Consider the following 11,454-nt stretch of genomic DNA (forward strand, 5'->3'; position numbering starts at 1 on the left):
TGTTTTGTCTCAAGAGTCAAGATTCACACCAGTAATGATTTTTTTCTCATAAGGCATGTTTATAAAAGCTTCTTAAATTTCTTAATTGAACTAAACCCTAATGCTGGCTTAATTTAAGCCCTGTCTCTGAAACCAGGCCTATGTAATTAAGGAAAAATTATGTTAATATATCTGATAGTGTGATCACATTTTTCATTAGAGGTAATTTCCAGCAACAGAATATTAGGTAACACTTTATTTTACAGTCCTGTTCCCCATGTACATACTATGTACTTATTTATTATAATTATAATAGGTACTAACCCAGAACCCATAGTTATTCAGTACTTTCCTAGGTAAGTGTGTGTATATATAAAAATATATGCACAATTTACTGTTAAGATAGACCTTTTATATATATATATATATATATATATATATATATATATATATATATATATATATATATTAAGGTCTATCTTAACAGTAAATTGTGCATATGTATCATACTATATATATATATATATATATATATATATATATATATATATATATATATGGTCTATCTTAACAGTAAATTGTGCATATGTATCATACTAAAAACCTTTGTTCAGTAATGTAATGACCAAAACAAAAATATCAGAATACACAGAATATCAGTTCTTCACAGTCACGGAAAGATCAGCTGTTAAACCAGCAGGCCAAGGTAGAGAAGCATGTGAAACCACATGCAGTAAATTGAATTGCTTAATAAATAGTCGAAAATATGCTTCTGTAAAATAAAAATAAAAACACTGCTGTCTGACTTCCTTAGTTAGACTTTAGTATCAAGCAGTCCTGAGAGAGATTTGTTTCAATTGTCCTCACTAGCTTCGCCAGCTCCTCCATGTTGTTCGACTTTTCCTCCAGCAGCTCATAGCGAAGGCTTGAAATGTCCTGCTTAATCTCCTTCAGTTCACCTGTAACAAAGCATTCTTCAGCCATCATTTCAAAAGTGAGGGGGACAGAATGTCAAGTGTAATACCTGTTTTTTTTTTTTTCAGACTTTTGTTGACAGGTTTTTGCTTATAATATACCATTTATTTTTAAAGCAAATAAAACAGAAATAAGTTGTCCAGTACTTTATATTGCACATGCAAGTTTTTTCCTGACTTAAAACGAGGCGGAGGATCTTTCGAATCCTTTTCCGAGTCGTTTGGTTCATTCAACGAACGAAACGAACAAATTGACTCGGAAAAAGATTCGTTCATTTTGATGAACGAGTTCGAACAGGAGAGTCACGAACCTGCATCACAGAACAGAGCAAGGCGACCATTTGAGCTTATAAAACTTAAACTTTGTTATTTACTTATTAAATAAGCGATTGTTTCGCTTGATACGACCCTTATTCATTGTCTGGAATCGTTTAAAGCCCTTTGAACAGTTAGTTTGCACTGTATGAATGAACTGCTCGTAAAAAAATTCCCGTTCGACATTTGTTAAGACATCTGCTTTAGAATGGTTATGATAAACATTACAATGCTCATGATAACTTTTGTTAACTCTACAATAAGTAAATCCACTTCACCAGCTAATTACTCCTCGACAGCGAACCGGAAGTTCAAAGACAAATTCTAAAGATGACGGCGCCCACGTTTCTCTGGTGCATAAGGTCTATATAGAGAAAAATGCTGGAATGTTTTCATCAAAAGCCGTTTTCATCTTTTCGACTGAAGAAAGAAAGACATGGACATCTTGGATGATATGGGGGTGAGTAAATTATCAACAAAAGTTGTTTTTTTAAACTGAACTAATCCTTTAGTTAATCTATTAGAGTCTTTATTAGTTGCAGTAATCATTAATTAATGGTTTAGTTCTACACGAGTCATACATTAACTCATGACTATCTGTGTATTAGTTAAACATGAATTAATGCATATTAGTGTACCCGTATTGTAAAGTGTTACTCCTTTTCTTCTTCTTTTTTTAAATAGATAGCTTTTTTTTTTGCTCAGACCATTAATTAAGTGACCATTAATTGAGTTAATAGTGACCCTGTGTAACCAAAAAAAAAAATATTAGTAGGGTTAAATACACACTCACCCTCATTGACTTCATCACATTCCTTGTCATTTTGAGCTTTGATGATGTATCGCTTAACGAGACGCTTCATAATTTTCTGTACAGATCAAATGCAGTAAGTTCAATCACAAATTCAAATGCAAAGAGCCAATCTGATCCATATTCAGATTTATTATAAATATTCAGTGTATGAAAAAAGTAAACATGCCTGATATCGACTGGAGCCTGTAAGATTCTTCTCCCTGCAAGCTTTGCTCTCTCCCAACTTAATCCAACAAATCACAAGAGCAACATAAGTATTAGTTTATTGTGATTGTAAATGAATGATACACATTGACAACTTCTTTGTTTACTCTAATGCAGGATCAGAGCGGATTTACCTCACCTCACTGAGCTCAGACCCCTTCATAATGGCTTTGTGTCTGTCAAAAATCTCCTTCAAGAGACTCTTAGACCCCATCACCAGACCCAGAACAGACTTAGGACTGGGAACCAAGTTAAAAGGTACAGGGAGAGTCCTGCCCTCCTCAAAGTAAGTGAACCAGAGCTTGGCCCGGGCAAACTTCCACTCCACATCTGCATCATCCTGTAAGATGCCAGGATAACACTAATGTTTTGAATGCTTAAAGCGATAAATAACTCAACACAGATATGCAGAGGGAAAAGAAATGATTTATTTCAATTAAAACTAAGCAGTCAAACTAATTATCTCATCCTGAAGAAAATGGAGATAACATTGTTTTTTTTCCATAATATGAAAAAACCTCTTCACTGCAGTGCTTCATCAGCACAAAGTCTTAAACAGAGATTTACAGATCCCATTTGGTCCACTGCACAAAGACTTATAATGTCAGCAGCTCTTAGAAAGCAATATGAAAAAGTTAAACTGAGAAGACATAAATTACCTCAATCTCCTGAAAGGAACTGTTGATCATGGCAATGAGCATGTTGAGTAGGACGATGACCACTGTGACATTGTAAACTCCATAGAGAACATAGCCAATGTTCTCGATGAACTTGTGTCCATTGTTCACGATTACAGATCTGACCTCAGAAAGGCCAAAGATTGCCCAAAACAGTGTTTTGAAGCTTTCTTCTACACTACAAAGATAAAAAAGACATGTATTAATGTACGTTTAAAGTTTAAACTATCCTGTTTTCAAAAGAGATGTGTTACTTTCGACAACTACGACATGTTAAACTATACCGTTTAAATGTTTGGTGTCGGTAAGATTTTGTAAGGTGTTTGAAAGAAGGCGGCATTTATTTGATCAAAAACATTATTTTAATTTAAAATAACTAATTTTTATCGGATTATACTTTAATATATATATTTTTACTCACGTTGTGAAAGCTTCATTCTGTTTAGCACCCCGATAATATGAGTAGAGGTTGAACATTCCAATCATGAAAGCCAGAAAGACTAGGATGAAGATAACCATGAACTTGAAGATGTCCTTCACAGTTCGTCCCAAAGATATCTGCAGTGGTCCGAAGCTCTCATTCGCTGGCAGGATGTACGCAATTCGAGAAAAGCTCAGGACCACTGCGATGGCGTACAAGCCCTCTGAAACTAACTGAGGATCAGACGGGAGCCAGTCGATCCGAGCTGGGATAAAAAAAAATAATAATTTATGCAGATTGCTTGTTGTTTCACAATGTAATTTTGTGGGTAATTTTGTGGGAATCACTCACCCAACTGGTAGTATCCCACCTCAAGAGGCAAAGTTACATTGGTTAAATCGGTGTAGTGCTCATCAACATAGCGTTGTGCTTCACATGCATGCCAGAAAGCCATTATCCTTGAGATGAAGGATGCCACAAAAATGGCCAACATTCCGAAATCAAGCATATTCCAAGGCTCAAGCAAATATTCTCTCGGACCTTGAGACCAGATCTCCTTACACTCAGCCCAAATCATCCCTGAGAGAAGGACATTAAAACATAGAAATGAGTGTTTGTCCTAGGACATGGAAATTAACTGTACATTTTGTTCTCTAAATACAGATTGTAGTAGAGTAGTAACCTTTGACAAGTTAAAAATCAGTCAGAAACAAACCTATGACCCAGGAAATGATGAGCATTTCCATCCACGTAAACGGAGTTGTTTTCATACGAAACAGCTGCGTTGGATAGTCATGAATGGTCATATTTGGAAGCAGCTTGGTCCCATCAAAGCGGTCTGCAGCGTTCATGACCAAAAGGCCAAGGAAAATAGTGAAGGAGGCCGCGTGTGCCACAAACTTAAGGAAAGGCCCACGCATGATCTTTCCCATCTGTTGGTAACAGCATTTTTTACTGATTGTGGTGTGATAAACACAATACTTCAAATTCTGGATGCATTCTTCTTTTGTGTATTTGTACATTATCAGCCTGATACGCTTATCAACATTATTATGACTCATAGGATACGGTGGATATTTTAAGCACTGCTATAATTTACAACCATGGGAACAGTCTTTCTGAGTAAAGATTTCAGTGAATGATTAAACCCTTTAGACATGTACTGTATGTTTGCTATGCAATGCTATGCATACTTTTGTGTGAACATACACTCACCTTGCTGCATGGTGCCACCCAATACGTCATAGCTAGAAAGGGGAGTCCAATTGCAACACCTAAAACCACTAGAAACTTAATGGCTGTGGTCTGCTGCCTGAGTCCAGGCAGGTTTTCGTACCATATTGATAAGAGCTGTTGTTGACAGTTAGGATGGGCCACAAACTGTACAAATTGACAAATTGATTAAAAATCAGTGTTTTGTGGTAGAATTTGAAGGCAGATTATAAGATTTCTGTTTTTTGTGTATTTACCTTTTTCAGTTCGTACTTTATTGCGAGTTTTAAGCGAATGAGACTTGGTCGGCTGGGCAGTTCTAAAGTCTCGTCCTCTTCGCCGTTCAGAATGGCCTCCACTTCCTCTGTGCTCCGGCACAGGTCCAGAAGCCCCACAACAAAGTCTTTGCATTGCATAGACAGTTTCCTATATTCATTCTGAGAAAGATAGTTATTACAAAAAAATGCAATCGTTCTACATTTTTAAAGGAATAGTTCATCCAAAGTGAAAATTCTGTGAGAATTCATCTGTGGAACACGAAAAAGACAAACGTTGAAGAATGTAATGGCCGTTGTGCTCCAAAATTACAACAAACCAGTATAAAACAATCATGAGTTCCTTCAACTTGTGTTTTATATTCCAACTAAGTATTCAAGAATCTATATGTTTGATTTATGCGATGAACAAATTTAATTGGTTATCTTTTCCTTCACTGTAGTTGTCATGTGTACTTTTAGATATTCTAATATACATCATGGCGTCAATGTTGATTGGTCACAGCACACCATTGTCAAGCCTGCTGCCACAATTTAGATTTTCAATAAATTACTTAAATTTCAGCCTGCCCTTGCGAAAAGTATAAAGTACACTTAACGATACTTTTAAACAGAGTATTTATTACAGAAATAATACTTTAAATGAATATACTTTACTTAAGTCTGGTTTGTTTTCAGACACCTAACTGCTGCAAGTGAATTGCAATTAAATGAAAATGTATTATAGTTTATATTTATATTAAATGCAATTATCTGAAATAATAGCTGCTTTTTTGACCAACTTAAATAAGACTTGATTAAATCTGTAAATGTAATTTCATAATTACTTCTATTGTCTTTGAAATATGGTTAAAGTGTACTGCTGAGTGTTACAGTACAAACACAGTTACAGTAGTGGGATTGAATTTGAGATTGAATAAGTGCACAATATGAATAATTTTTTTGAATAATGAATATTTTTTTTGCTTTTTTATGAATATGTTGTTAGCCTTACTGTTATCTACGTATAAGCTATTGTGCTCCAAACAATGACAAAATTCACATTTATAAGACTGTTGAAAATGAAAATCAGGTTGATGTCAAAATCCAACATTAGATTGACGTTAATCTCCAACGTTGGACAGACGAGGTAAAAAATGAAAATCGTGTTGACTCCAAAATCCAACGTCTGTCCAAAATTGGATGTTGACGTCAATCCGACGTCGGGTTATGACGTCAATCTGATGTTGGGTTCTGAGATCAGCCCGACTTTCAACGAACTCCAACCAAATTCCAACGTCTGTCCAAAATCGGATGTTGACGTCAATCCGGCGTCGGGGTATGACGTCAATCTGATGTTGGGTTCTGAGATCAGCCCGACTTTCAACGAACTCCAACCAAATTCCAACGTCTGTCCAAAATTGGATGTTGACGTCAATCTGACATCGGGTTCTGACATCAACCCGACTTTCATCTCCAACCAAAATCCAACATCTGCAACCAAAACCATCCCCTGACTGACGTTACCACTTTCTACTCAAGGACCTTGACAGAAATTTAGTGGAGTAAAAAGTATGTCTTTCAAATGGAGTGAAGTTAAAGTAAAAAGTCTCCAGAAAAAAAAAAAATTCTCAAGTAAAGCTACTCAAAAAGTGTACTTAAGTACAGTACTCAAGTAAACAATTGCCAGTACATTCTTCAGGTTTGCTTCAAACTGAGAAAATATAATCACATTTTGAGAGAAAGAGAGAGAGAGAGAACTATCTCTATTGGTTGTGACTAGGATTTTATTGCATACCTTAAATTCCTTTTCAATATTGGCCAAGGAGGCGAGCTCATTGCTGAGCTCCAGAGCCGCCAGCACAGGATCCTCATTGGACAGAGAGAGGTACGCAGGACTGGCCAATCCCCTGTAGGCATTGATACGCGAGCGGGAGTGGCAAAAAGAATCGTACTTTTGATGGTAATTGCAGGTGTCGCAGGCACAAAAGTAATCATGTGGCTGCTCAATGCGAGCACCCTTTCCCAGAAGAATGTGTACGACCTCATATTCGTGACAGTGAGAAGCTAGAATGATCGGAGTGACGTCATGAGAAAAGCGCGTGCCGTCTTCGTCATACGCAAAAAAGTCATCGTGCATCGGAGCCTGACTGGGGCTCGCTGTAAGTCTCTTGTAGTCGGCGAAAGCCTTGTGGCTCAAAATGGCCTCGACAATCCTGGTGTAACCTTTGCTGATGGCCAACAATAGTGCGTCCCCAATACGCGACAGGTTGTCTTTATTTAACAGGAGCTCTGTTACTTCCAAGTGTTCGTTTGCCACTGCCAACTGCAATGCATTCTGGCCCATGTAGTCCACGCAGTTAACATCCAGCTCAGGGATTTCCTCAAGCATCCTGCGGACGACAGGTATGTTTCCATACTCGGCGGCATCAAGGAAACGTTCCTCCACAGGCGTTAGACTGTTAGGGTGGGCATTGAACATGTAAGCTGCCCCTCGCACCGCCTGCCTTCGGCTCTTGGGCAGCGCCTGTCGGGCCAGGTTCTCTCTACGATGAAAAACATACCAAAAACGTGTATTTGAATTTATTTATTAATGTAGACCTATACTATTCAGTACGCCACTGAAAAACACAGATTATGTCTATGTAAAATTACGTTGGCTTTTGTTTACAGACTATTATTAGCAGACATTGTTTAATAGCCACAGCAGTGCTTATGTAACTTATATTCATTCATGCATGCCAATGACTTGTATGCTAAACTTTTAAACTGACACTGCTAGATCCTAACGAGTCTAATGTTTAACGAACTGACGTTTTAAACGAGCAAACCAATGCACAAATATTACATTGAACTGAGTGACAGTTTCCGGTCAGCACATTAAACTACATATTATCTCAGAAGGCAATGACATCTAAACATACAGTACGTGTACACAGAATCTCGACCAACTCACCCATGGTAGTGTCCGTAACTGCCGTAAGAGTCCTCGCCAAAATCTTCGTTCATCAGTAGATTGTCTTTACTTTTGTTCCTCTTTTGAATTGTGTGATACTTTGATTGATTTTTATCTTCCAGAACAGGTCTCCTTTGATTCATACTTTCAACTGAGGCAGTTCACGTCTTAAATGTGAATACACCAAAGCACAATCCCGTTATCCAAACATCCAGCTGTGAGTGATTGAGTGTGCGCTACACACTGGCAAGTCACCATCGTCTACACAGCCTTTGTTATGTTCCCGTTTAAGTCTTGAGATTGTGCAGAGCACAGAGGAATTCTAACTCTCCTTTTTCATTGGCTATTAATGAGGAATGTAACAATCTTCATGCCAGTTTACAAAAACTTAAAATGAATTGTTTTCTTCCTGGCTCGGTTTATTTGATTAAACTGAATGAAATTGAAAGCATTTAGTCCCAATTTCAACAATAGACAGATAACAGAATCCATAAATTTTCTTGATTGGTAACATTTTCAGTATGAAGAAGCATAAGAAATCGCAGAAATGTCATGTGCAAATCCCTCATCCCTCACCTTTTATTCCTCTCTGTTTGTATTAGGAACCATGATTAAACTCTGCTTCCAGCTTCCAAACTCAAAACTCAGTGACGGAGCGTATGTAGAATCCCTCTGGGTCTATTTCAGCATTCCCAATAAACCTCAACATCCTGTGTGTTCCTTACGAACGTCCAGCTCTCTGTGAACTGTGGGAAATGCCAGACTGACCAATCGTCATCAACATTCAGTGGCGACATCACACTTTTGCTTCTCCTTACTTTGCATCTCTCTGGCATTCTTTCTCCCACAGTCTCACATCTGTTGTGTGTACAGTACAGTATACCCACATGACTAAATGTGTACGTGCTGCAGTGGTCAGAATACTGGCCACAGAAATCTAACTGAGTACGTGAGCCAAACCGATGGGTCAAAAGGTAACCCTCACATTGGGTCATGGGAAGCCACTGTCTTGTTTCTATTCTCATGTTGATAGGCCCTGACACTAATGACTGTCAGAGTGACTGTTTTTAGACTATTTTATATTATTTTCAAGGACATGCTAACTGCCCTCAGCCCAAGGCTTGCTGCAATACGATTTTGCAAATAGTTTCTTGAACAGATTATTTTTACAGCATTTATTCATCTTCGCTAATGTTAGTAAAAAAAAAGTGTTCGTTCACAGTGCATTAACTATTATGTCAACAGATTAAAAATCTAGTAGTAATTGTTGCTGTTAAGATTATCTAACATTAAGTCAGCATTGTTCATTCGTTTATGTTAACTAATAAGTAGTGTTAATAATGAAACATTATTTTCTCTAATAAATGGCTAAAAATAGTTTAATAGATAAAAATCTAGCATTTTTCTTTGTCGTTATTATTAAAATTATTATTGAAATCTTTTTAAAGTCTAAAAGTTAAAGTCTGTAAATCATTCGAAAAAGGCTGCACTCAAAAATGCTGGGTTGTTCCAACCGAAATTTGGGTCCAATATGGACAAATCCAAATGTTGGGTTAAAAATGTAATCATTTATTTTGTGTTAAAGTTTACTAATAAACTTTTTACGTTTGCCGCTATTGAGTCCTCCGTTTATCTGAGTAGCTGACAATAACAATGATTATTGAGCCACTTTTGCTTCTCATTTTGCATAAATGAGTTGTGTGATTGTGTTCTTTGCATTCTTAACATTGGATGCGTTTAATGTCTACGCAAGGACAATAATCCTTTAAAATACAGCACATGTTTCCTTTAAAATAATAATCTTTTTTGTGCGAATTCCTCCTGTGCTTGTATCATATTGTTATCTGGTTCTCTTCACTCTCTCAGTGACTCCCAGCCCAGGGCAAGGTCCTGCTCATGAAATGCTTCAGTAGATTTGGACTTTTTGTTTAGTCTTTGGCAGGACAACATTTGGCAGGATTCTTTGCTCTAAATTGACATTGTACAGATGGTTTAAAATATACACATATAACGACTGACATATTTACCTAAGGACGGTGATGCTAATATCGGCCCACACACTACGCAGCTTATTTATTTTAAGCGTGTTAATTATCTCTGTCCAGCCAATGATTCAAGACAAACAACAGGCCACCCACGTCACTTGCAACAGAGCTATTTGCTGCCCCCCCCCCCTTTTTTTTAAGTGCCTGGTCATCTAAAAGTAGAGCTTTGACAGGTATAATTTAAGTTCCCCAATCAACCTGAATTCACCGTATTGGAAAAACTCGTTTCTACTGTTCTCCAACAATGTGAATCTTGCAACTCCCTATACTTAGAATATTTTATTTAAAAGAAAGAAAGAAATAATTAAAAATCTGTAATATTGTAAAATGTTATTAAAATGTAAAATAACTTTTCTATTTGAATATATTTTTTAAATTTAATTTATTCTTACATTTTATATTTTAGATAAATGCTGTTTTTTTTAACTTTCTATTCATTGAAGAATCCTGAAAAAAATATTTTACAAACATATAGTGATAATATTCATAAATGTTTCTTGAGCATCAAATCATCATAGAAGGAATTCTGAAGGATCATGTGACAGTGAAGACTGGAGGAATGAAAGCTGAAAATTCAGCTTTGCATCACAGAAATAAATTACATTTTAAAATTTATTTAAATAGAAAACGGCTATTTTACATTTTAATAATATTTCACAATATTTTTATTTTTTGTTTTAATCAAATAAATACAGCCTTGGTGAGCGGAAAAGACTTCTAACCGGCAGTGTATATATAAGCATTTCTCACATTTTATAATTCAGTTTATCGTATTATCTCTAATTTTTATTTACTTACTCATGGTAATCTTCTGCTTCAACTAACTTATGCATAGGATTATTTCAATTTGTTGTTGAGTTGCAAATATTGTTATTGTCCATCCCTGTGCTTTAGAGATGTTTAATAATATTGAGCAAACCAATAGAATTGCGCTTTTGTTATGTGTTATGGTCCTATGTCCTTCCTTCTTTTCTTTTTTTTTTTTTGTTAAATTTATTCCGTAGTGATTAGGTTTTCTGAGACCCGTGCTTCTTCGAAATGCTACAATAATTTTGAATTGAACTCTTCCTGTATTTTTCAAAACTTATAACTTTCGATTTCGCATTTGCCCTGTCAGCTGGGTGTTGCATAGCTACAAGTATTCATGTTTCTTTTACTCTCACATGCATCCCTCATGAAAGATTACCCTCCACTGTGTGCCTGAAGATGAAAATAGACTTTAAAACAGCACTGGTTTGTCTTAATTCGCCTGATCGACTCAGTCATGCAGCATCACACAGTCATGCTTTTTTGAGCATTTCATCTGGGCTTATTGTTCATTAGTTGACCCTTTCAGACTCCAACAGTCAGCTAGCTTCTGGTTAGCTGGAGCATTTACAGAAAAACAGACCTGTAAAGTAAAAATGAAACTTGAATTTCAGTTGAATTATATATATTTTTTTAATGGAAATAAACTGAGGGAGGGGGGTTTTTACTTTTTTCTTTTCTTCTGAATTTTGTATGATTTGATTTCGAATGAAACGTTACATAAAATAAATAATTATTATAATACATCATACAAATCGGTGCAGTTGTTTTGATTCTCATTTAATAAAAATCATTA

At 36.2% G+C, this 11,454-nt stretch overlaps 1 protein-coding gene across 2 annotated transcripts; it reads right to left on the reverse strand.

Annotated features, from left to right (window-relative positions):
- Positions 1 to 513: 513 nt before the first annotated feature.
- trpc6a (transient receptor potential cation channel, subfamily C, member 6a) lies at positions 514 to 8,650 on the reverse strand. 2 transcript variants are annotated; one of them, XM_039693815.2, is made up of 12 exons: positions 7,807 to 8,646; positions 6,649 to 7,396; positions 4,854 to 5,033; positions 4,600 to 4,764; positions 4,100 to 4,316; positions 3,736 to 3,963; positions 3,385 to 3,649; positions 2,946 to 3,141; positions 2,426 to 2,626; positions 2,249 to 2,305; positions 2,062 to 2,137; positions 514 to 938 (listed from the first exon to the last, which is right to left on the reverse strand). In XM_039693815.2, exons 1-12 carry the CDS (start codon positions 7,947 to 7,949, stop codon positions 790 to 792), a joined length of 2,625 nt encoding a protein of 874 aa, XP_039549749.2. In that variant the 5' UTR covers positions 7,950 to 8,646; the 3' UTR covers positions 514 to 789. The 2 variants fall into 2 exon arrangements, 1 of the variants encoding a protein (XP_039549749.2); XR_005625867.2 differs by having other exon boundaries at positions 865 to 938; positions 2,421 to 2,626; positions 7,807 to 8,650.
- Between the last annotated feature and the right edge of the window lie 2,804 nt (positions 8,651 to 11,454).

The sequence above is a fragment of the Pimephales promelas genome, chromosome 19 (assembly GCF_988280905.1).
Source record: "Pimephales promelas chromosome 19, fPimPro1.hap1.1, whole genome shotgun sequence".
Classification (NCBI taxonomy): Eukaryota; Metazoa; Chordata; class Actinopteri; order Cypriniformes; family Leuciscidae; genus Pimephales; species Pimephales promelas.